Genomic DNA, 26170 nt, shown 5'->3' with positions numbered 1-26170 from the left:
ATTTGTTACTACTGTTTGATGAATCTTAGGACCTGAAGAGAGAAAATTAAAGGAAAAAGAATGTTGCTGTGTCTCCTGACAATAAAGAGGTATTGGGAGAAAACCTTACAGCATTGTATTTTAAATACAAAAGAAGGGATTGATTCTAGACTTGGGGGAGGAGAAGGGAGGGCTATTTCAAAAAGGAAGTTACTCGGATTGTCTAATGAGGGTCCTCACTTGCCATATTTTGACACTTGACTGGTGTACTTTCTGCTGATGCAGAGCCAGAATGGAACACACCATCAACGTACAATGACTTCCTATTTTAGAAGCCAAAGCCCTAGAAAACCCACTCTCTGTGAGTCTAGTCTGAGTACTGGTTTACACTTGGGGAGAGTTTGTCAGAGGAGAAAGCAACAGATTTCCCAGTGCCTCTTCATCCCACCACAGTCATTTATGGAGGGAGGGGCTAAGATACAACCAGCCCCTCCACAGGGGCTCAGAGTCTTTAGTCCTGGATCATTCCAACCTGTGTCATGTGGGGCTCACTAAATCTCAGTGCTCCAAACTCCTACAGCCTGACTTCTCTAGGCATTTCACATCTACAGACTTCTGATTCCTCATCCATGAAATGAAAATGATAATTTCTATATCTCATTAATTAAATGCGATAAATGATATGAAAGCATTTTTGTTAGATCTTATGTAAAGATGTTAGGTTTTACATTTATTATTTTTTTTAAAGACACTGGGAAGAAAAGAGTCCCCATGTAATCTGGCCCCTGCTGAAATCTTCCAGCTCCCTTCCTTCTCCATTGCCCTCCCCTACCCACATTTATCCCCAGATCACTAAGCTCAGGCCTGCCTCAGGGCCTTTGCACCAGCTAGCTTTTCTCCCTGGAGTCCTCCTTCCTCATTTCTTCACATGACTGGCTCCTTTGCATTGTTCAGGTCCCCGTGCACCTTTTTAGCTGAAAGCAGGATTCTCCTCTGCCAGGAAAAATCCTATTACCCTTGTTTATTTTCCTCAAGGCACACCTACCACCCTAAGTAATGACTTATTTATTTGTGGTTTTTGTCTGCCACTCCCAACTAGTATATAAACTCCAAGAGGAAAGAGACTTTGCTGTCTGATGTCACCACTTCATCCCAGGCACAAAGCAGGTGCTCAGTAATATTTGTTGAGTAAATCAAATGAATGAAGAGTATGTCATAGAGAAACAGTCCAATTAGAAACCTCTGAGCAGCCTAAGAAGAGCTACCCAGAAAATTTCAAATCAACCAAAACTTTTTTTTTTTTTTTTTTTTTTAGTGCTAACTGAGCATATACAAGGCAGAAGAAAGACGCCTGATTGCTATGGAGAAGGAGTAACCTGTGTATCACAGAGATTAATAACAGCTTTAGAGGCATGCCAACTGGCTGTCAGTACCAGGTAGCACGGTGCAGGTGTGCAACTTAGACAGGTAACTGAGATCGCCAAGGCCATATCCTCACTCCCTGAACAGGGGCAGAGAGATCTATTTCATAAGGTTGTTACAAGGATTGAATGAGATCATCCATTAAAGCCTCTTCCCAGGGCATGATGGGCAGGCAACAAAGGATTAAGAGCTGTGGATAAGGGAGCATAACCAACGGCCTTTTCAAAAGCAGGAGTTCTCAACCTTGGCTACCAGATAGAACTCTTCCTCCCCTCAGAGCCCCACCTCCACCCCAGGGAAATTCACAAAATCCTAACTCTGGCCCCACCCTCGAGGATCCTTAATTAATTGGTCTGGGGTGCAGGACGGACATGGGAATTTTTTTTAAAGATTTTATTTATTTATTCATAGACACACAGAGAGAGGCAGAGGGAGATGCAGGCTCCATGCAGAGAGCCCGATGTGGGACTCGATCCCGGGTCTCTAGGATCACACCCCGGGCTGCAGCGTGGCGCCAAACCGCTGCGCCAACGGGGCTGCCCGACATGGGAATTTTGAAAGGCTTCACTGGGAATTCTAATATGCAGCTGGGGTTGAAGACTATTTCCTTAAAGACAGCTGTGGGGTAAGCTCTTAGAAGGGTCTGCCAAGACTACGTTTTGGAATCAGAGCTACTTTTCTTTGAGAGATAGGGTGTCTGTTTGGTGATTAAGTCTTTGAGCAGAAAACATTTCCCCACACTCAGCAGTAGATGTGTGGGTTTTCCTACAGGGTGTTTCCTGTCCTCTCTCCTTAATCTTCATCCTCTCTCTCATACACATTAACGCAGACTTTAAAGAAGCGTTTAGGAATCAAGAATGTTCGCTGACAAGGTGTGGCTCAGGTCACTTAAAACATCAGTAAGAAACAGTCTGTGTCCAACGGCACACCATATAACTCCAGCGTGGGGCTGGCAGGTTTTAAAATACTGGTCAATTAAGAGTTAATTGTGAATTGGAACAAGATTCAGGATTCACAGAGGTCATGATTAGTTGAGCCTAGAAATTGGCTCCAGTCAGGATGTTGGCAGTGGATCACAGACTGACTTAATGTGTCTCCCTGCAGGGTAGGTGCTGTTTTATCTTGTACACCCTGGCTTTTCGAGAGCTATTTCTACATGGGTGTTTCCCTCCAGTGTGCTCAGGACCACTGGGAGCTTCTAGATCATTTATAATAACGTTCCCCAGGATACATAGTTAATTCAAACAATTAAATAGTAAACATCTTTCCATTGGCAACTTTGCAACTAGCAAAATATTGTGGTCCTGAAATAAAACACCTCTATCCCAGGTGTCTACAAATTATCAGATTTGGAGCTTGCAAAATACCAACAAAGTATCAGAGTAGAGCTGAATACTTCTGCAGTAATGTGTGTTAAGGTTGTAAATTTGTGCTTTTTTCTATGTGTGGTTTCCAATGTGGTTGGAAATAAATATATTTAAAATGTCAGTTTATGGCTTTGATAAATCACTGGGGTGCATGCACACATCACATTATTCATCGGAGGTAGTTTATATGCTCTGAGTTGGAAAATGATGAACTATTTTTATCTCCCAAGAAACTAACCCAAAGGCTTTTGGTGGGCGTTTGATCTCTTAACCAAAGGGAAAAACAATCCCATTTCATTCTCTCTCTCTCAAATACCCTTTAAAGGAGACATCAAGCACTGGGGAGTCTAACTGACAAATTGGAAGGATCTGGGATAGTAAATCATGCTGCACCTCAATTTTGTCATCAAACAAAACCGGAGCATAGAGGGCATTTTAAGAGAAAAATAAACTCAGATAAGAAAGGACCCAGGTAAAAATAAAGCATAGAATTCCATGGGAATTTGGCTTCAGAAATTATGTGAAAAGGACATATTAACAAAGTGTCATTTAATGGACCTAATTTGAAAAAAATAACAATCCTAGTTTACATTCATTTCTGTGGGGGAAATTCGGTATGGGCTGGGCAAGTGCTGAATTATGCGAGGTTGTCGGAAAGTCATCCTTGAAAAACTGGCCTAGTGTCGGGACCAAGTGCAGGAAGTGTGGTCTGTGTGATATCTACTGCCACCAGATGGGGGACAAGGAGAGGTTTATATTTTCAATTTGGGGGATACTTTCTAAAAACTGAGTCTTACTCCTTTCATGCCGGACTGTTTTCATTTTGAAAACCTATATGAAAACGCTGTAAAACTTTAATGGCTCCTTTAGCCGAGTAAACTGAATGTGATTTGCGTTGTTGTATTAATCCAGGGCATCACAGTGGGTGTCCTCCTCCTTGTGCTCTGCACCCCCTCCCCAGTTGTTTGCTTCTGCACTCACTAGCTCCACGAAGGAGGCTTTGCTTTTCTAGTGGTAGCTGATTCTGATTTGCATTTGTTTCCTTTGCCTGATTTCAAACCGTCAGCTGTCATTTCTCACAGTCTGTCTCATCCGTCCTTCTATAGCAGTGCCTTCCATGCTCCCGACAGCGCTTATTCTAACCAGCTAGAAGCCAGATTGCAGACAACTCAGGTTTTCAAAGACAAGAATTAAATAAAATCCAGGCTCTGAGTTAAGGCCTGGGGCCTGATCTAGGGAAAGTAGCAAACTTTTTGTGAAAGGTATTGCAGTGTTCAGAGACTGACTTTGGAGATGGGGCCAGGGATAGGGGTGGTGGTGGGAGCGTGGGCTTGGGCTGCCTTCCAGATTCGGGCCGTATCTGAGATAGCTGACCCGCACCCCACTGTATGACTCCAACATTCAATGTGGTTACTACCCGGCCACTGCGTCTGACCAGTAGAGAGGCAGCCTGGTGCAGTGGTTGGGATTGAGCTCCTGGCCAGGCCCTGGGCTTGAGTTCCCACTTAGGATTCCTGTGACCCAGCACCAGCCACGGGACCCAGCATTGTTTCTGTAACATCCACCTGGTGAGGAAAGTAAGTTCTGAGTTGTCATGTGCACTTTTTCTAAGCGGCTTTTTAAAGGGCTCAGAACAGGGCCTGGTACACAGTAAGTGCTAAATTAGTGTTTGTAACTAAAATGATAAAATAAATCTTAAGTTGCTACCCTCATTCAAAGACTGAAATATGTGGATCAGCTTTTGCCTATTTATCCAAGAGCAAAGCCATTAAGTCAGTGTGTCTCATCTACCTGTTTAGGAAAAACAAAAACAAAACCAAAACTCCAACCAAACACCTGAACATTAACTCTTGTGTGCAGAGTACTATGCCAGCTGCCAAAGGTACCAACTTCAATAGCACCATCTGCTCTCAATAATATCACTTGCTATCACTGTGAGGAGTTTATTCTCTTCAAAAGTTTTCCATTTCATTTTGACACAGGGAAAGTTTTTTAAGAGACAAGTGAAATTTGATGAAAGTTAATCTATCAATAAGAACTTTAATTTATAAAGGTTATAGATATTCCTAAATAACTTACCATATCCATTTCCATTTTAGCTCACATTCCACATTAGTGGGGAGGGTGCTAGTCCTTTCAAAGTCTAAATACACATTTTTTTTAATTAGAAAAGAAATATGTGCTTATTGCAGAAAATCTGAAAATTCAGATGAGCATGGGGGAAAAAATTCATGCCCTTAGCACCCAGGTGAATCAGCCTTTTACGGATGTCCTTGGTCATTTTACCACACGTTGTATACATTTATTTGTCTACATCTAATCATTTGTTATATATGGATTTGTAGATACAGGTTAAAGTTTTGGGAAGAGAGATTTTTCTGATATCCACTCATGTTAGAAATTTTAAAAATAGAAAAGAGTGAAAAAAAAATAGAAAAGGGTGGAAAGAAAACAAAAATTGACTGCTTATGTGCCAAAGATGCTTTCTCCTCCTCATATTACCCAGGGAGGGTTTTTGTTTGTTTTTTTTTTAAGGATTTTATTTACTTATTCATAAGAGATATAGAGAGGGGCAGAGACATAGCTAGAGGGAGAAGCAGGTTCCCTGCAGGGAACCTGATGTGGGACTGGATCCCAGGACCCTGGGAACACAACCTGAGCTGAAGGCAGACCCTCAACCACTGAGCCACCCAGGCGTCCCCAGCAAGGTGCTTCTAATCTGAGCTTGTCTGCTGTGGCATTTGTGAGAGAGGATAAATGCTGGCCAGCGGTCTTAGCCTCAGGTAGGGGTGGGGTGTGGTCCAGGGGAGGCTAGTTCCAGCGGGTGTCCAGATGGGACCCTGACATTGGCCCTGTCCTGTGAAACCCGGTGGGAAGGCTCCACTGCAAGTTCATCTGGCTCAGTTTCCCCTTTGACTTCTCTCATCATGGTAGTGCCTGAACTAGAACCAGGATACCAACTTGTCTCCCAGTACTTTTGCCACGTGGCTTCCTTAGGGAACCTGGCACACAGTAGGTCCTTAATAAATAAAAATCCACTGAGTGAAAAAAAAATCACCTAGAGTCTCACCACCCAGAGATAACTGTTACTAACATCATGTTTCCTTCCTTCCTTCCTCCCTCCCTTCCTTCCTTCCTTCCTTCCTTCCTTCCTTCTTTTCCCTTCCCTTTCCTCCCCTCCCCTCCCCTTCCTTCCCTTCCATTCCCTTCCCTTCCCTTTCCTTTCCTTTCTTTCCTTCCTCTTTCTCTCTTAAGTGGAGCCCAAGGTAGAGCTTGAACTCACGACCTTGAGATTAAGACCTGAGCTGAGATCAAGGGGCAGATGCTTGGGCACCTGGGTGGCTCAGAGGCTGAACATCTGCCTTTGGCTCAGGCCATGATCCCAGCGTCCTGGGATCAAGTCCTGCATTGGGCTCCCCACAGGGAGCCTGCTTCTCCCTCTGCCTGCGTCTCTGCCTCTCTCTCTGTCTCTCATGAATAAAAATAAAATCTTAAAAAAAAAAAAAGAGGCAGATGCTTAACAGACTGGGCCCCCTGGGCACTGATAACATCATGTTTCTAAGGGGAAAAAAAAAAAAGTTGAGAATACATCCCAAGTTCTGATTTTCAGCATGGTCATGTGTGCAGTCCAAGTAGATCTGGTGGTGACGGATTACCCTGGGGGTTTTAGGGTCCACCACCCTCTCCCTAAAAAAGAAAGAAACAAAACCCTGATGACTCAGCCCTTCAATAGGTGTTTTAAAAGGTATAGAAAACATTAATGAGGTTTTTCTGTATTTTAATCATTCTTTTGGTAGCCTATGTTAATGCTCACTCCAGATGTTCTCTGTGATCAACTAATATAAAATCTGAAGATTGCCAAAGTTTCCAACTTAAAGTAACAAGTGGTGGAGGAGAAAGATCTTCATGTTGCTCTGGTTAAACACACCAACAGCAGAAAGGGGCTCACAGCATGGGGCGCCAGGGCACAGGGCGGGGAATGGAGGCAATGGCTGGCTACCCTGGCTGGCCTCAGCCCCCTTGCCTTCTTCTACCTGGCAGTTTTCCATCCATGCTAACTCTGAAGGAGGAAGGTTTGCTCTGTTCTGACTGGTGCCCCATCCAAAACTTTTCCTATCAAGAACCCAGCTGTGACCCTCATGAGCCAAGTCAGGTTAGCATGGAGAAAAGACTCTGATACCTTTTGTGAAATCTGGTTAACATTTCCTTGCAGTTCCCTGCGGCCTGTGGTTGGAAAGTTTCTCTTGTCCATAATACAGATTTTTAAAATTAATGACAAACAGATTTGCAAATTATCTTTAGTTTAGCTGTGCCAGTTATCAGAGAAACCCAGACATCTGTCGAATCAGTCCTTTACCTGAAAGGGGATCTCCAGTACTGTCTGGAAAGCCATTTTCTTCTCCCTGTCAACCAGAAAGCAGCCTTCATTAGAATCACACCCATACATGAATGGAGATATTATCAATTTTCCAACGTAGTTAAATTTCCACCGAAGCCCAGCAGGGTGGGTGGCGATGGATCTCAAAAACAGTAAAGAGCAGGGACCGCTGTGTCTCCCTCTAGAATAGAAGCTCCTGGAAGTGAGGGGCATTTGTCTGTTTGCTCCCTGTGCTGGGTCATCCATGCCCAGAACAGTGCCTGGCACATGGTAGACACTGATAGATGAACAATGTGCTGGTGTTTTACTTTTATTTCACACTAGGGATGACTTTTCTCTTGTTCCCTATCTACTCTTTGCTTGGGCTTGTTGTCAGTCTAGGTTGTAATTTATTTACATGTCTATTCTATTTATTTTTTAAAATATTTTTATTTATTTATTTATTTTAAATATTTTATTTATTTATGAGAGATACAGAGCCAGGGTTGGGGGGAGGGTAGAGACACAGGCAGAGGGAGAAGCAGGCTCCATGCAGGGAGCCCAATGTGGGACTCAGTCCCGGGTCTCCAGGATCACACCCTGGGCTGAAGGCGGCACTAAACCGCTGAGCCACCCGGGCTGCCCTATTCTTTTTTTTTTCTTTTTTTAAGATCTTATTTATTTATTCATGAGAGACACAGAGATAGAGGCAGAGACACAGGCAGGGGGAGAAGCAGGCTCTCTGCAAGGAGCCCGATATGGGACTTGATCCCAGGACCCCAGGATCACGCTCAACCACTGAGCCACCAGGTGCTCCTTCTATTGTATTTAAAAAAAAAAAATATATATATATATATATATATATATATATATATATATCTCAGAACAGGAAGAAGAAACTGTCAAAAGGCAGTGTCCAAGTATCTGCAGAGATAATAGCGTTTCTGCCCTTCTACCGGGGGTTCTATTTTTACAAGTAGGGCCAGGCCACCAGATATGGTACGTGGAGGGATTTACTCTGACCTGGTTGGAGGATGTGTGTGCACAAATGAGTTTTCCATGACGTCAGTAGAGGAGACCATCCTCAGGATGCGTCTATTTGTGTTAACTCCATCTTTGTACAATGGAAACCCCTCCCAATAGCTACTATGACCCCCTTCCATCGGGTTCTGGAAGCAGCACTGGAATTGCATCCAAAAGCCCTGGTCTCTGCATCCTCCTTTGTGGATTAGGGGGGGCCACATATAGGCTCGTCACCAAAGACCTCTGCATTCTCAGTTTCCTCCTTAAAGATGTGCGACTCTTTAAAAGGTGTCGATCTTTTAGTCTTCTCTTCATCTCCTGAGAAGCCCTCTCCCTCATTCCGAGCTCATATATTCCCATGTCTCAGCAGCGTAGATACACTCATCTAATTATGAGCCTCCTTTTTATCCCCACATGAGCAGCATTCCTGTGTTTAACCAGCCAGATTCCGCATCCACCCTCCCCCCCAATCTAAATATTTCTTATTTCTGTTTGAGCCTTGCTCCTCGTCACTGTCCTAACTGGGACGAAAAGCAACCTGCTCACTCTGATGCGTACACTGGGTAAAGGTTATAGGAAGTTTGTGAAAGAACAACAATCTCCTTTTTACTTTTCCAAGGCTCTACAATGGTAGGGCCACTGTTGGACCGGTCATGTAAGGACCTGCCTTCCCACATCTGCACAACTGCAGCAGGATGGGGCAGGCCCGCTCTTTTATCAGCAGACTCATGGTTCTGTTCCCCGAACCGGAAACGTGCAGGGAGCAAACAGAAACAGGACCTTCAGCTGGTGTTTAGAGACACAAATGTTAAAACTTGACAGATTCTGTGGTACAACAGGGATCATTGCCAACACATGAGCATTCCTTTAACAAAAGACTACGTTAACATGGATTTGACTGGATTTCTCATAACCTGGAGAAAATTTGTATCAGAGACAACATCTGGCCAGAATCATCCCTGTGAGAGAGACAAGGGATGTGACATGACACAGAATGAGGTGTGAACGTTGATGGAGACAGAATACAGAAGAATATCTATTATCTCTGTTCTTACTCTGATTATTATGTTATGCTACTTCTTAGGTTAGCTGTCCAAGAGTGAAATCAGAAAAGACTTATTTTTGCATTTTTAAAAAATGGCCTTTACTCAATACCTCTTGATGAAGCACCTGATATGCACCAGCTCCCCATGTCAGAACCTATATACAAAGATAAATCTGAACCCCTGACCTCAAGGCCTGCCATCAGATATGCTGGGGAAATAGAGATGCACATAAATAACTAAAGTATAAGGCAGAGGTGATGAGTTCCAATAGGGATGCATAGACCCAATCAGAGCGGAGACGTTTCCTCTGACAGGAAAAAAACCAGAGGAGGTTTCTCCAGAGATGTTTGAGATGAACTTTGCTGAGGATCTGGACAGTGGGTACTTGGAGGCAAGGCATTGAGCTGGAGGCCCACGTGAGCTAGCAAGGAAGTGGCAACATGGTGCCCATAGGGCACTTTGTCTGAAGCAAAGGCCATAAGAAGCAATAGAAGGAGATGCTCTGAGGCCAGACTGAGGCTGGGAGGGATTTACTCTGACCTGGTTGTCTAAGGAGCTGGGCTTCATCTCACAGACAATGGGAGGGGGGGGGGTCACTCAGGAGCTCTTTGCCAGAAGCAGGCATGCTCAGAGCTATCCAGGAGCAAAGCAGGAAATACCACCTGGCTCTGTGCACAGCACAGGAACATGGCAGCTAGAGAGCCATGTACAGGCCAGGTGACTGTGGGTGTGGTGGGGGAGAATAAGATGGCCTCAAAGGTGACAATTAAGGAGACCTTACACAGCTCATCTAGGAAAGGAAGCCACTGCAGAGAAAGGGTCATGAGGTGTGAAATCAAGAGCGAGTTTTGAAGAGTGATGGTTAAGACCATGAGATGTAAAAAAAAAAAAAAAAAAGACCATGAGATGTCTGTGGGTATTGAAAACAGGGTGCTGGCCCTTGAAGGAGACCAAGGCCGGAGATGAAAATATGGATGTTGACAGGATGGTGGAAGGAGAGAGAGAGACACTGGAGAGCAGGACGTGTGGTCAGAGCCAAATCTAGCAGAGATGGACATGAAAACCGCTTCTGCCAGGTGGGTGGGGAGGATGCGGGGGGTCCGCCTGCCGCGCTCCCCTCCCTCGGCCCTTCTGTCTGCCAAAATTTCTCTTATCTTTGAGCTCCCAGCTCAGACATCACTTCCTCTTAGAAAGCCTTCTGCAAGGCCCCAGCCTGGGTTCCGTGTTGGGGTGCTCCCACGGCATCCTGTCTGTGCCACCCCAAGGGATGCTTGCTCCACTGGCTGTAGGGGTTTGAGGTGTCTCTCTCCCACCCTCGACCTTGGACTACCAGGCAAGGGCCCCTGTCCATGCCATGTCCTGTGATTAGCACGTCTGAGGCAGATAACACGTAATATCTGTGGAAGCGACGGCGAGTGGGAGGAGAAAGGAAAGAGGACACAAATGGGGTGTGGAGTCTCTTCCCCAGGCCAGGGGATGAACTTCCTCCCTCGTGATGCTCTCCCTATGCCTCCCTCATGCCCTCCAATCCTCCTTGGTGGCCTCATCTTCTTGGTCACTGATTCTGCAGCCTGCCCCCTGCTCCACTGTTCTGGCCTCACCTGGATTCCTGTCCACTCAGTCATGTGTTTAAAAACATCCTAGATTTGTCTGCCAGCAGTGGGCCTCTGTAGGCCAATCCTTACCTCTGCCCTACCTTCCCCCCAACTTGCTCTAAACTGCTGAGTGCTGCTTTGGAAAAAGAAGTGACAAACCTTCCACATTCATAGGATCACATATCTGACCTCAGCTGGGCCTCAGCTGCTCCTTGGCTGTGTTTGGATCTGCCTTCTTGAGGCCCTCTCGAGTTCTGTTCCAAACCTTCTCCACTCTGCTGAAGGCCTCATCCCCATTTGTGTCTCTTCTCCCGAGAGGTGGCTGGGCCAGTGGATTCATCCTCGCTCTCCTCCTTCTCCCATCTCCAAAGAGATGGTGTCTTTTCACCTTCAAGCCCCAACCTTTATCCTTGAACTATGGTCCTGTGAAGATGTTTTCAATGGCCCTTACCGGGAAGGGTGGGACATATCTTCTCCATCTCTATATGGCTTAGCACTGAGTTTACGTGCTGTGTTCAGAAATATTAGGTCAATATAATGGAATCCAGCATCGTCGCCAGGGAGCCTCCCACTATAGCACAGGTCTTGCCTCCAAGATCACGTCAAACCTGATGAGTGCTCTGAGGTGGACAAGGGAGCAGAGGATCAGCTGATGAGAGCTGGGATACAGAGAATGTGGCAGGTTCTGTGATGTTTCTGGAAGCAGTTAATGGGAGGGATTTCTAAAAGGAGACTGGGCTCCACTTGGATATCAGAGAGATGTCCTGTACCAGTAGAAAGTGTAGGCAGGTGACCCCTGGTGATGGGCAGAGCCACTACCAGTCCTCAGGAGGTGTACTGGTGTTGGGAACCTAACACTGGCCTGGTTCTAGTAACTGGAGTCCAGGGGACTGGAGAGCTAGACTTGGGCAGGGAAGTCCAGCCCGTGGCATCCCTGGGACCCAGGAATGGGGCCTGAGGGAACGGATGGTCCTCAGCTGCATAAGCCACAGCTTGAGATCTTGCTGATCCCATTAAAACTGATCCAGGAACACGGAGGCCAGAGTGGTGAGTCAGAGTGGCACCGGGCTTAGGTGTGAGCGGCCCAGGACAGCAGGGGAAATAAGCCAGGGGCTTCAAAGACTTCCAACTCTATCCCTCCCCTTGCATGTCTGCCCCTTCCCCTCTAGGGGATCTTATCACATACAAGACTCCCCCTGTTCTATGCCAACTTCTGAAACTAGCACCCTCACCCCCTCACCCCACTCCTTTTCTTCTTCCCTAATTCCTTCCAGACTTCTCAAGGACTTACTTCTGCAAAGTGCATACTATGCCAGGTGCATAATGCCTTTGGACTAGCTCACTGACTGCTCCAAGAGCTATTTAGGAGCTAAGAATCACCATTTACAAATGATAAAAAAAAAAAGACTTCTGTTGAGAGGTCTTGTTTTAATTATGAATGGAGTTCAAGTATAAAGTATTGGCTTTGTGGGAGAGAATAGTTTCTGGGTATGGTTGAGTCTGTATGCCAACAGAGAAAGTTCTAGGTAAGAAAAAAGATGGAATAACCCAAACAACCAGGGTTAGGGTTTAGCCTAGATGAATAGGTGAATGGATTAACAAAATGCCAAATGCGGGATCCCTGGGTGGCGCAGCAGTTTGGCGCCTGCCTTTGGCCCAGGGCGCGATCCTGGAGATCTGGGATCGAATCCCACATCAGGCTCCCGGTGCATGGAGCCTGCTTCTCCCTCTGCCTGTGTCTCTGCCTCTCTCTCTCTCACTGTGTTCCTATCATAAATAAATTAAAAAAAAATTAAAAAAAAAAAGAAAGAAAAAAAACAAAACAAAACAAAATGCCAAATGCTATCCAGCCTCAAAAAGGAAGAAAATTCTGAGTCAGGGTACAACATGGATGAATCTTGAGGATGTTATGGTAAGTGAAATAAGCCAGACACAAGGGGACAAATACTGTATGATTCCAGTTAAATGAAGTCCCTAGAGGAATCAAATTCAAAAGGCAGAAAGTAAAATAGTAATTATGAGGAGGTGGGTGAGTGGAAAAGGGAGAATTCATATATAATGGGCATAGAGTTTCAGTTTGTGAGAATGAAAAAGTTCTAGAGATGGGTGGTGGTGATGGTTGCACAACATGAATGGACTTAATGCCATAGACCATATACTTAAAAGTGATCAAGATGGTAAATATTATGTTACATGTATTTTACCGCAATAAAAAAATTTTTTTAATCTCCTTAGGAATCTGAAGGGACTGCAAAGTTGAACACTAATGTTTTCTATATTCAAGCAGACTAAAGAAAATCCCCATTTTGTAAAACCTTCTCATTGTGAATGTGGGGGAATTACCTTGTATTTGGGCAAAGGTATTAACTGCTGCCAAAAACTCTTCGAGCAGAAAGAAAGTTGGCTGGGTTACACAAACTTTTGTACTTTGGTTAGCTTATAGACTGGTAGCCAGGTCCCATTTCTGCTTAGGGAGCTGAAGGCACTAGGTGGTGAAGAGCCACCTCAGGAGATTTCACACAAGGCTCACACAGGGCTCTGGAGATTTCACAGAGCAGCAGAAACCCCAAGGCCAAGAACACACTGTGGAGAAAACTTTCTCCTCAAAGATGAATGGACATCCCACATGGGGATGGATTGATAAGCTAGAGATGCTGATAGATTGCTGGGGAAGGTACTAACCAGCACCTAGGAGCTAGTCTTCTGGGAAGCATGCTCTTCTCTACTGTCTAGTCCTATCTCTAAATGTCTGGCTTAGCTAATTAATAAAGAGTGCCATCTTTGTTATTTTGCAAACAAGGGAAAGGATAACTGGGTGGGAAAGCACTCAACAGGCTGGTTGACTTGATTATTAACTGAGTCTGACTGGAAACCACCATGAAGACCCAAACCAAGTTATCACTGCTCACAACAACCTGAATTATACCCAAAGGGCCAGAAAAGAGATGCCTTCCATGCAAATGACTTACTTACTTGAGGTACCAGTGCAGCCAAATTACTTAAGTGGCTTCTTCGGGAGAACAACCAGTGGTAAAACCTGATCTCTCTGCTTTAAGACAGTATCTTAGCAAATGGCTTTGAAAATATGATTTTAAAAGCTTAGGTATGCATTTAGTAACAGAGCTTCCATAGCATGGATTCAGACTATTCTAGACTCTCTCCTGTCACATAGCCAGTGAAACTCAAGCCACTTTCAATGGTGTAAATTCTCAAGACAGAGCTGGTTTCCATGTAACTGAACGACATGTATTTATCGATGATCCGCTTCTACACAGTAGGACTAGACTATGAGTCTCCTGTTGGATTTTTCTCTAGCAATCTATATTTAATTCTTTTTCTGCAAATTATTATTGCAGTAACTATTTACACTTTTACTCTTTACTGAAGAATACTCTCTCTCTTTATACATATATATGTGTGTATATATATATGTGTGTGTCTACATATGGATAGATCTATTTATTTGAAAGTATATTCCAGAAACTGACCTTGAGAAGTCTATTTAATTCAGGCTACATTTACCAAGCACCAACTCAGTGTCTGAGACCATTCTAAGGCATATGAAGACAAAGGAGCCATATCCCTGCTGCTTCAAGGTTACAAGTTGGTAATGAAACAAAGACATGAGCATAAATATTGACAACACAAGGAATGAATAACATGTTAAAGAGGCACAGAGAGAATGCCAAGTGAAAACAGAGAACAGGGAAAGTTTCACACTGAGGATGAAAGAACGAAATGCAGAAGAATAGAAGTTGGAAATAAAGGCTGCACTGCTTTGCTGGGGTGAGAGCAAATCTGTGGGTGTGTGTACATTTGGCTCAAATAGGGTTCTCTCCTACAAGGAAGGCCTGCTACTTCTGGAGTTGAAGTGGGGGTCAAAGCCCGGAGCAGCTGCTCATTGGAGGCTGGGCATGCTCAGGTGTAATTTTATCCCCTTGCTATAGTTTCAAAGGTGAAGGAGGCAGGGGTTTTCCCCTTGAGCATGAAGTATGGTTGATTACTGTTCAGAAAGATCGCCAAGTGTTTCAGAGGAGGCTATGGTTTGCTTGTGCAAAGGCCGTGGGTGTAATGGAGGGGCAGGGGGTTTCCGCCTAGATTTCTAACACTCACAAATCCCAGGTGTAGGATACACGTGATGCCGGAGCAGACCCGTGCAAGGCTGCGAGGTGAGCAAGTGCATTCACCATCCCACAGTTCACTCTATAATTTTCCCGTGGTACACAATTACATGTAGGCTAAAGAAAGACCACTTGGTTGGAGAGCCAATATATGGAAGTTGGTTAGGCCTAAACACCATCCAGATGTTTGAATGAATTATTCTACTACTTTTTCTTTAATTTGAAAAAAATACCAAAGACATACACAAAATAAAAAGTACTGATGGCTCCTGACTGATGATTTTTCTTAAAAAAAAAAAAAAAAAAGACGTAATGATTTTTTGACCTTATGGTAGTGCAAAAGCAATATGTATTCAATAGAATTGTACTTTGGATTTGGATCTTTTCCCGGGTTAGCAATCCACAGTATGATCTTCTCCTCTGAGGCTATCCAGTGGCCCCAGCTCCCAGGCAGCCACGCAACCACAAAGGTCAACAGCCAACACTGATAACCGTTCTGCACCCACACAGCCCTTTTACTTCCCACTTTCAGTTACTCAATCAATGACATGAGATCTGCAACACTTTGCTATCAAATAGGCTTTGTGTTAGATGCTCTTGCCCAACTGTAGACTAACATAAGTGTTCTGAGCATGTTTAAGGTGGTCTGGGCTGAGCTATGGTATTTGGTAGATTAGGAGTAGTAATGCATTTTCAACTTAAATATTTTTAACTTATGATGTGTTTATGACAGCACAACCCACTCTAATATCTCTACTCAAACTGGTTTTTAAAAACACTGCAAGAGATGTGGAAATCTTTCTCTCACTCTCTCAGCCCAATCTCTTAATCCATCTCCCTCTCCAAAGGTTACTGGTTACAATCTGGGGCATGTCCTTTCTGATTCCTTAGTCATAGGATCCAAGATTGAGACAGGTTTTTAGCTCCAAACCATACTAGTGTCTATCTTTTTTTTTTTTAAGTGGGGGAGGAGCAGAGAAAGAGGGAGAGAATTTTAAGCAGGATTTCCACCTAGCGTGGACCTTGATCTCACAACCCTGAGATCATGACCTGAGCTGAGATCAAGAGTTGGACACTTAACCGACTAAGCCAGCCAGGCACCCCTACAATTTGTTTTATTTAATAATATCTTAATGGAGGCACCTGGGTGGCTCAGTCAGTTAAGTAGCTATCATGATCGTGGGGTCCTAGAATCGAGTCCGGAGTTGAGCTCCATACTCAGCTGGGAGTCTGCTTCTCCCTCTGCACCCCCCGGCAATGCTCTCTCTCTCTCTCAAATAAATTAATAAAATCTTTTAAAAAATAATCTCTTATGGATATCTTTTAAGGCCAGTGGTCTCTCCTCCTTTTTATGGTTTTAACTGTACTGTGCCAGAGTACCAAAATATATTTAACCAGTCCCTACAGATGGAATGTAAGTTATCTGCAATTTTTCTCTATTTCAAACACACTCTGTTATGATTTCTGTAGGATAATTAAAAAGAGATCACCTGATCAATGAGTAATAGATGCTGCCAGTGTTCTGAAAGTTGTATCAATTTGCACTCTCAACTATGCAGGCAGGTGGCTGCACCCCAACACCCACACCAATGGAAAATCTAAGTGAAAATTCTAACTCACTAGTGAAATTTAAAGGCATTACAGCCAATAAAGCACTGAATGATAATGAGAACAGAGCCTTTAAGTCAAACAATTAGAGTAGATATAATGAGGGACTGTATAATTTAATGACTAATAAACTCTTCTTATGCTGTTCTTAAGGAAATAATTACTAAGTGCTAGAAAGCCAGCATTTCTGCCCTTTGGCTTATATGTGCCTTGCCACAAAAATATTATTTTGACTTGGCTCAGATGTAGAAATAAGTTAAAGAAACATCAAATTAGAGTACAGATCATCCTTAACTTATAACAGAATTATATCCCAATAAACCATTGTCAGTTAAAAATATTCTAAATTGAAAATGTATTACTACATCAAACCTACCAAACACCCTAGCTCAGCCCCGCTGATCTTAAGCATGCTAGGAACACCTACGTTAGCTGGGGAGCCTGGGTGGAACAGTCAGTTAAGCATCAGACTCTTGGTTTCAGCTCAGGTGGTGATCTTGGGGTTGTGGGATCAAGCCCCATGCTCAGCAGGGGTCTGCTTAAGCTTCTCTCCCTCTTCCTCTGCCCCTCCCTCCCACATACTCTCTCTCTCTCAAATAAATAAATCTTAAAAAAAGAAAAAAGAAAAAAGAAAAAAAATAAAAAATAAATTAAGAAGAACACTTACATTAGCCTACAGTTGGGCAAGATCATCAAATATGGAGCCTACTTGATAATAAAGTGTTGCAGAATTCATGCCATTGATTGAGTACCATACTGGAAGTGGGAAGCAGAAGGGTTATGTGGGTGCAGAATGGTTGTCAGTGTTGGCTATTGACCTTTGTGGTTGCTTGGCTGCCTGGGAGCTGGGGCTGCAGGCCAGCCTCAGGAGAGAAAATTATACCGTGGATCGCTAGCCTGGGAAAAGATCCAAATCCAAAATTTGAAGTGTGGTTTCTACTGAACATGTGTCACTTTGCACCACACTAAAGCCAAAAAAATTGTAAGTTGGCTTGTCCTAAGTCGGGGACTGTCTGTACCTTGATTTTTCTTTTAAAATTTCATTTCTGAAAAAAAAAATTTCATTTCTGGGAAGTTTATTAAGGCCCTGGAATGGTGACTGCAGTGGGCAGCATGAATTTGTAGTGGGAACAGCAGTTTACATTTCACTCTCTTCTCCAGCATTCAGAAACACAGCATGCACGTGGCACTGGTCTACCCAAGCCCAAGGATTTGGCAAGGCAAGTTCCACTAATAATCAGTAAGAGGAGCACCAGCACCAAAATGCCTGACAAAGGGAGGGCTGTTGAGAGCTGAGACTGCAGACAGGGTTGAGTTGGAGGGGACTTCAGAGTCTGAGGTGGAAGGTCTGCTCCCTGTGATAATGTGCTAGGAGATGCAGTTGTTCCCAGAGATGGCACAGAGTGAGGAGGCAGGTCAGCTGAAGATCACCATGCCGGATACCCAAATATAATCTAGAACAAGTAGGATGACACATCCTGAGGGAGTTAAGTTCTATCCTAGGAGATAGAATCAGATCATTGTGTGTTTTAGACAAAACTGCCTAGGATATCAAGACCAAGAAAGAATCTATCCCTTTCAAAGACCCTAAGCAGATTCACCTGATCTTACTTAATTTTAACTTTCTAGGGGTTTGTGTATCTATTCCCTAATGGGGCACCCCATCACCGTAGCAGAGGTGGGGGCGTCAAGCACACAGACTGGATGGGAAGGTGGCTAAAGAAAGGGGGAAGGGAGAGGGAAGGGGGGCAAATGTGTACTACTTGCATTTACAGAATAGGTGGTTTCCATCCCAGCAAAACCCACCCTTGAAATTCCTTGTCCTTCCTCTGAAGTTCCAGACAGCTGTGTATCGAGAGACCTCTCCAAGCCTGTTTCAAAAAGGAGCAATCTATTTTGGACAGGTAGTTAGTGACCGCAAAGCTGAAGGAAGTCCCTGTCACCAGAGTTAAAAATAGCAAGTTCAGGTTCCAGGGAAAGTTTCTCTAGTTTTACCTAAACAGCACTGCTTCCTCATTCTCAGGACATTGTCTCAGGGATGTGGCGAGACACTACCAAGGACTTCCTACAGCCAACACAATCAAAGCACAAACTACAGGACTCACCAATCTGTTAAACAGATCTTGTTGGCGCTTGAAACAGGAGTGCCACAGAAGGGCAGGTAGGGGCCTGCCAGGCTGACTCCCGGGAGATACCATCGACAGCAAGCGCTGCTTGGGTCCATTCCCTGTCATTATAATGTGCATAATTGCTTCGGGTTTGCACAGAGTCTGCTAGATTTGGTTGCGCTGCCAAGGCCATGAGGCTGTTGGAAAGAATTTTGCCAGCTACCTCTCAACCTAATTTAAAGAAAAGAGCAACCCTACCGTTTTCCGGTTTTATTCCAGTAGCTTTTACCCAAGCTTACTCTGCCAGACAGCCAGCATTTAGAACCGGGAAAAGCCTAAAAGCTCCCTAGGCAAGAGGCTCAGCAGCAAGTGGTAACAGCAGCTGCTACTGACTCAGAAATGCTGGGTATGGGGGGTGGGGGAAGGTGACACTGGACAAGGCACAGGTCCCAACTCTCTGCCTCATCAACTATCTCTGGTTCCCTTCACGGGAAACAGAAGAAATCACGAACAACATGATTTTCATGGGCCCCTTTGGCTCTAACAATACCAAGCTGTCAGTATGCAATGTCTGGCCCAAACCCACTTTCTAAATTGTCAGGATTGGCACACTCAGCTGCCCTGTGACTTAGGCCTGGTGGCAAAGAGTTTAGGAGAGAAGGCACAATAGGCAGGACATGGGCCTCTCGGAGCTGGGAGGCAGGTGAGGACCCAGAGATAGCCTGGGTGGCACAGTTGGTTGAGCAAATGATTCTTGGTTTCAGCTCAAGTTGCGATCTCAGTGTCTTGGAATAGAGCCCCACATTGGGCTCTACACTCAATGCAGAGTCTGCTTGAGATTCTCTCTCCTTCTCACTCTGCCCTTCCCCCTGCTCTCTCTCTCTCTAAAATAAGAGCTTAAAAAAAAAAGAAAAAGAGGAAGGAAGGAAGGAAGGAAGGAAGGAAGGAAGGAAGGAAGGAAAGAAAGAAAGAAAGAAAGAAAGAAAGAAAGAAAGAAAGAAAGAAAGACAGACAGGCACGGACGGTAGGTGAGGGGTCAAGGCCATGGGGGAGAGTCCCACCTAAAATACAAAACATGTGTCCTTGGAAAGAAAAGACTTCTGTTTCTTTAGTGAATAAACAAGACACAAGATTGGCCACAAGGTCTGGGGCTGCTACTTTAGCATCAATCATTAACTAAGATAGTTCTCTAGCTCACAGAGGGTTGAGAATTTCAGTCTTGGTCATCCTACTGTACTTTGTGTGATACTATCCACAAGCATGCTTGGCATTCCATGGCTTAAAAACTGGGTGTGGGCACCCGTCTACTCTGGGCAACATAATGTGCAACTTTATTTTTGAGACATCTTATTGAATTTTGAAGAAATCAGTTATCAATAGGCTTTCAATAGATAAAACACCATCTTCTATTTGGTGGCATTTGTCACTAGAAACAGATTTGAGCTCTTATAACTTGTTGGGAGGAAGATCAGACTGGCGGTCTGGTCTGTTAGGTCTAGTCTGTCAACACAAATGCAAATGTAAGTCTAAGAAATTTACAGCTTTACAAGGGGGGGTGGGGTGGGGAGGGAGAGGCAGGGGAAGGACGTGCACTCCAGCAGTATTTCAGATAGCAAAACAGTTGAAACAATGTCAAGCTCTACAATAAAGAAACTCTTAAATTACCTCATGGCCAAGAATATAACGGGATATGAGATGGGACGTTTTCCTAGTGTCTTAAGAGTTTTGACAGTGGGAGCCAGGGGGGCGCTGGGGGGTGCTGGGTGGCTCAGTGGTTGAGCATCTGCCTTCAGTTCAGGTCGTGATCCCAGGGTCCTGGGATCAAGTTCAGCACTGGGCTCCCTGCAAGGAGCCTGCTTCTCCCTCTGCCTATGTCTCTGCCTCTCTCTGTGTGTCTCTCATGAATGAATAAATAAAATCTAAATAAATAAGAGTTTTGATTGGGGCCAAAAGTGGAGGACATTGGTATGCACACATTCCACAGAGAGGTGCCAGGTAAACCCCAAAGGACTAGCAAATAAGTGGCCAAAGTGGCAGTGTGAGCATTACCTCAACACCACCTTCAGCTTATATAAGAGATTTCTTTGAAGAATCGGAAGAAGTAAGGGCTGTGGTTGTTATCCATCCCCTGCCATCAGGAGGAAGGGAGCCTCTCTGCCCACTCAAGCCAGGTGAGGGTGCCTCAGGAGCACTGCCTGTGAAGGGTGCTTGCTGGAAGGTAGAGACCAACCTCTCACTACTTGGCTGGATGACCCCTGATGTGTAGAACCTTCAGGAGCAACCCTTCTGCCACTGGGAGGCCCTCACCTGCATGTATGAGGAAGTTACAAGTTTCCCATGGCCAAATGGACTGGAGCCATCTTGAAAGGACCCTACGCAGGTAAGAGAGGTGTGATACACCCCCGGAGGGAAGTGCCTGGGGTTGGCTGTTGGGGACAGATGAGAACATCCAGCTGGGAGTGCTCAGTCCACATATGGTACTATGTTCTCACTTGGGTTAGGAGAGGGAAATACATCCATATCTCTTTGGGCCTCAAATTTCAATCAGGCCTGAGCTGGGGTAAGGAGACAAGCTTGAGTTTTGAGGCCAAGAGTTAATTAAGGACAGCATGGTGTTCATTTAAATGCAATATAACCAGATACTTATTGAGCATTTACTGTGTGCCAGGGGACTGGTACTATTCTACTCATTTTACAAAGGAGGAAACTGACTTCAGGTCAGGTAACCAGCTCAGGGTGATAGAGCTAGGGGCCTAGGAGGTCTGTTTGGTTCCCAAGCCCATGGTGAGGCCAGTAGCAGCCACAAGCACAAAGTCTGGCATCAGAATGCCTATGTGGTTCAAATCTTGGCTCTATTGCTCAGTAGCTGAGTCACCTTAAAGAAATTATTTAACCACTCTGTGTCAGAGTGTACACCTTTAAAATAGACATAGTAATAGTACATCCCACCTAGGGTCATTTGGAAGATGAAATGAGTTCATACAGGTGAGTGCTTGGTATAACTCTTGGCCTTAAAGATGTTAATTATAATTATAATTATAATTATTATTCCATTGATTACATCCCATTAATATCCTAGAATGCTTAGGATACTGTATTAAGTTAAAAAAAAAAAAAAAAAAGGAGGGGCACCCTGGTGGCTCGGTCAGTTGAGCATCCGACTCTTGGTTTCGGCTCAGGTCACGATCTCAGGGTCATGGGATGAAGCCCCACATCAGGCTCCACACTTGGTGGGAAGTCTGCTTGGGATTCTTTCTTTCTCTCTCTCTCTCTCTCCCCATCCCACTTGTGCTCTTTCTCTAAAATAAATAAATAAATCTCTCTCTAAAAAAATAAAGAAAGAAAACATTACATTGTTTGGACACTGTGATCATAACCATATACAAAATAGTTTTATCCATACAAAGGGAAAAAAAGGAAATAATACCTCCCTTATCTCCCCTTTATAAGAATATGAATCTATTTGGAGGTTAGTTGGGAAACCTCTGGCGTTCTGCTTGCAAGAGGATGTAAACAATCAGGGTGTATATTTTATGCAGAGATTAGCAGTCAGTATACACAGTACCCCAGATGCCAGAAGATGCATATTCATCCATCCATTCCACTTATTAAATTCCTACTGAATATTAGGTTCCAAGATAAATGCTGTAATATAATCAACACCAAATCACTGAATGCTGTTTTAGGTTGAATTATGCCTCCCCACTCCTGGTTCCCCACTCCAAGTTCATACATCAGAGTCCTAACCTCAGTACCTGACGATACTTGAACATAAGGTCTTTCTGGAAGTAATCAGGTCAAAGAGATGTCATCAGCATGGCCCCCAATCTAATAGGACTGGTGTCCTTTTTTTTTTTTTTTTAAAGATTTTATTTATTTATTCATGAGAGACACACAGAGACAGGCAGAGATACAGGCAGAGGGGGGGAAAAGCAGGCTCCCTGTGGGGAGCCCGAAGCAGGACTCAGGATCATGCCTTGAGCTGAAGGCAGATGCTCAACCACTGAGCTACCAAGATGCCCCAGGACTGGTGTCCTTAGAAAAAGGGGAAATTCAGAGACAGATGCCACACAGGGCTATACCTGGTAGCAGGTGGAGCAGCCTGCATGCATGGAAAATGAATGTTAATGCTGTGGGCATGTCTGGACCCCACACCCCGTGGATGCATGGTCCACCTTGGCCTTCCTCACTCTGCCGTGCAGTGAAGTTCCCAGGACATTAAGAACTATCAGTATAGGAGCGTACCCCAAACCATTTCAGTTAGAATCTCTGAGGGATGGGACCCAGGCATTGGTATATTGTAAAGGTCCTCCGAGTGATTCCCACGTACAGTCAGGGGCCGGAACCACTGGGCTAAACAGATCTTAGATGGGCACGAATTTTAGTAGGAAAATCTAATTCTGTTTTGTGTGGGCTGCTAATAGATGCTTCACATGTTTTAAAAATCTGTCCTTAAGGATTCTCATTACGGCCCATAGGGCCGGATCGTATAGCTGCCACCTGAGGTGCGAAGGACCCCTGCCCCTTCTGTGTCCTAAGTCATGTGCCAGATTCACAGACTAAATGGCCAAGAAGGAGCAGGTGGTGAGAGGATATGGCAGACGAAGGGTAAGAGGCACATGTGTGACTAATCTCATGATAACTTCAACTGCAGATGGAGGTTAACATGAACTATTATTCATACATCAGCCTCGCTATGAACAGGTGAATTTAACCCATGGCCAGGTGCTGTCCCTCCCACTCAGCAATTCTGTTTGCCAGAGGGGAAGTGGGTGCATCTTTCTGGCTTGGGAAGGTTCTGCCCTCCCTCTTCTGGTTCTGGAAGCTCAGAGCTCCTACCACCAGGCGGGCACACTCCCTCCTCTCCCCGCCTGCCTCTCTTCTCACAGATGGCCAGCAGGGTGGGCTCACTCCTGCTCTCCCCCTCTCCCCAGATAACAGGATTGACCCAGAGCATGAGAGAGCCCTAGAACACCCCAAAGTCCACGCCTCAAGCTGGGTTTGCTCCCTTGCATGTCCTGCCAGCTCAGCTCTCCTCTGTGAACTTCTGGAGGGAGAAACCTGGCCTCGCGGGTCCCCTGCAAGCCACACAGCCACAAGAGGGCCCGGGTGGGCGGAAGGGGTGAGGCTGCGCACACCTGAATTAGCATGGCTTTTGATTTCTGGGGACTCTGCAAGTCTTCTGCCTTGACTGGTTTCTTCGTTTTATTTTGTTTTTTAACATGTTCCAAAAATGCATTATTTGCTCTGGCACCCTGAACACAGCAAGCTTGATTCCCACTCCCTATCCCTAACTCCCATGTTGCCTTGGTGGCCCCCTCACCGTCCCCTTCCCCTACTTCTCTCTGAGCACCATTACCAGTAGAAATACTCTATGTTATACCATTTGTTCCTCACTTACTAGTTACATGCCCAGAAGCATCTATGATGTGCTGGATGGCATTTTAAGAGCTTAAGGAAGATCAATTCATTTTTCCCTCACTGCCCAAATTAGTTGTTTTCCTATTTTTGACAGTAACCACCCCCCTGCCAACCATGTACCAGGTCACCAGTGGAGGTTCCCTGAGCAAGCCTTCCATGCTTCCCTTCGCATCAGCCCCAAGCCCTGACTGATGCCAAACCCTTTCATCTCCTTCAGAATGTGGTGTCCTTTGGTTCTTGTTTTGTTCTGTTGGCAAGTGTTTCTATGAGTTGAATTATGTTCTCTTCCCCCTCAAAGAGATACATTGGGGTCCTGGCCTCCAGCGCCTCATAACGTGGCTGTATTTTGGGATGGGCTCTTTACAGAGGTATGAAGTTCCAGTGACATCATGAGGGTGGACCCTATGCCAACATGCCTGGTGTCCTTATGGAAAGGGGACGTTTATACAGAGAGGCACACACATAGGGAAGATGGTATGAAGACATAGGGAGGAGATGGCCATTGACAAGCAAGGGCGGAGGCTTGGGACAGAGCCTGTCCCCAGCACCCTAGAAGGATCGATCTCAGACTTACAGCCTCCAGAGCCATGACATTCTATTCGTGGTGCTTTGCAACAGCAGCACAGATGTTGGGAATGGCACCCTCCCATCTTCATTCTCCCCTTCACATCCTGCCCCTAAGCCCTTGAAATCACTTTCCTGGGTGAGCACCACTACCGCAGTGTTTCTCCCTAGCTATCACCTAGACGATCCACTGCTAGCCGACTTGTCTAAAACTCTGTTCTTATGCCATCATTCTATGGGGAGACTCTTCCAGAAAGCCCCCCAGGGCTGGGAGACCAAGACCAAGCTCCCATACTGGCACTCAAGACCTTGGCCCAGAGCAGCATTTTCCAAAGTGGAGCTGTTAACCTTGCTGGATGCCCAGGTTGACGGGTGTGCCCAGGTGGTGGGAGAAGCTTGCTTACCTGCTGAATGAACTCAACCAGCAGTCTCCTCTCTCTCCTTTCCCTTATAGATATGTGCTAAGATTCTCCAAGAACCTAAGGAAGAGTTTCTCAGCTTACCTGCCTACAGAGCCTCTGTTCTGGGAGTATCCATAAACATTCCTACTCAGCCCTCCAGCCTGGAGATTTCATAATCTTTTTTTTTTTTTTAATATTTATTTATTTATTTATTTATTTATTTATTTATTTATTTATTTATTTATGATAGTCGCACAGAGAGAGAGAGAGAGGCAGAGACACAGGCAGAGGGAGAAGCAGGCTCCATGCACCGGAAGCCCGACGTGGGACTCGATCCCGGGTCTCCAGGATCGCGCCCTGGGCCAAAGGCAGGCGCCAAACCGCTGCGCCACCCAGGGATCCCCAGCCTGGAGATTTCAAATGCTAACTTTGACCGTAGCTCTAAGCATTCACCATTATATCCCCAGCATCTAAAAGAGTGACAGTATCAAATACTTAATGGATAGATGGATGCGGCATCATCTATCCTGTCGCAATCCATTTCCAATTAATCAAATGCTACCATGCCACTGCCTTGTTCACAACGGCCTCTGGCCTTCCTACTGTATGGACAGAACACACCCTGTAGCCCCCAATCTCCTCACTAGATCCATTTAAGTGTTGCCCTTCAAAAGGCTGCTCAGATCTGACATCAGCTATCTCAGCTCCCAGAGTCTTTACATCTAAGAGAATGCTTACATCTTTACCTCTCCAGCCTTCTTTTGTCTCTGAAAAAGTTGAGATTCTTACTTTAAAAATGCTAATTCATTGATATGTGCCTCGGATGACTTTGTCTGATATATGTGTGCCTCTATCTTCCCTGCTAGATTATACATACCTTCAGGGAAATCAGTATGTTGGGTGTTCCCCAAAGAACTTTTTTTTAAATAGGCTCCACACTCAGTGTGAAGCCCAATGTGGGGACTTGAACTCATGACCCCAAGATCAAGACCTGAGCTGAGATCAAGAGACAGTCACTTAACCAACTGAGCCACCCAGGTGCTCCCCTACCCCAGAACATTTTTGGGCACATTACCAAAAATTTTTGCTAGGAACATTAATTCCAAAAGGAAAACAAACCCCACTAATATTACACTTCTTCTTCTTTTCCTGTTTTGA

At 44.9% G+C, this 26170-nt stretch overlaps 1 protein-coding gene across 2 annotated transcripts in view; it reads right to left on the bottom strand.

The window, feature by feature from the left end:
* The window catches only part of EDARADD (EDAR associated death domain), a 64588-nt gene that overhangs the window by 8937 nt on the left and 29481 nt on the right, over window positions 1-26170 (bottom strand). For both annotated transcript variants that reach the window (XM_041748855.1, XM_041748854.1), the window contains exon 5: window positions 7126-7171. In XM_041748855.1, the coding sequence (XP_041604789.1) occupies window positions 7126-7171 (46 nt within the window). The remainder of the gene's footprint in view (window positions 1-7125; window positions 7172-26170) is intronic.

The sequence above is a fragment of the Vulpes lagopus genome, chromosome 3 (genome assembly GCF_018345385.1).
Source record: "Vulpes lagopus strain Blue_001 chromosome 3, ASM1834538v1, whole genome shotgun sequence".
In the NCBI taxonomy this organism is placed as follows: domain Eukaryota; kingdom Metazoa; phylum Chordata; class Mammalia; order Carnivora; family Canidae; genus Vulpes; species Vulpes lagopus.
This window is presented reverse-complemented; position numbering and strand designations above follow the sequence as displayed.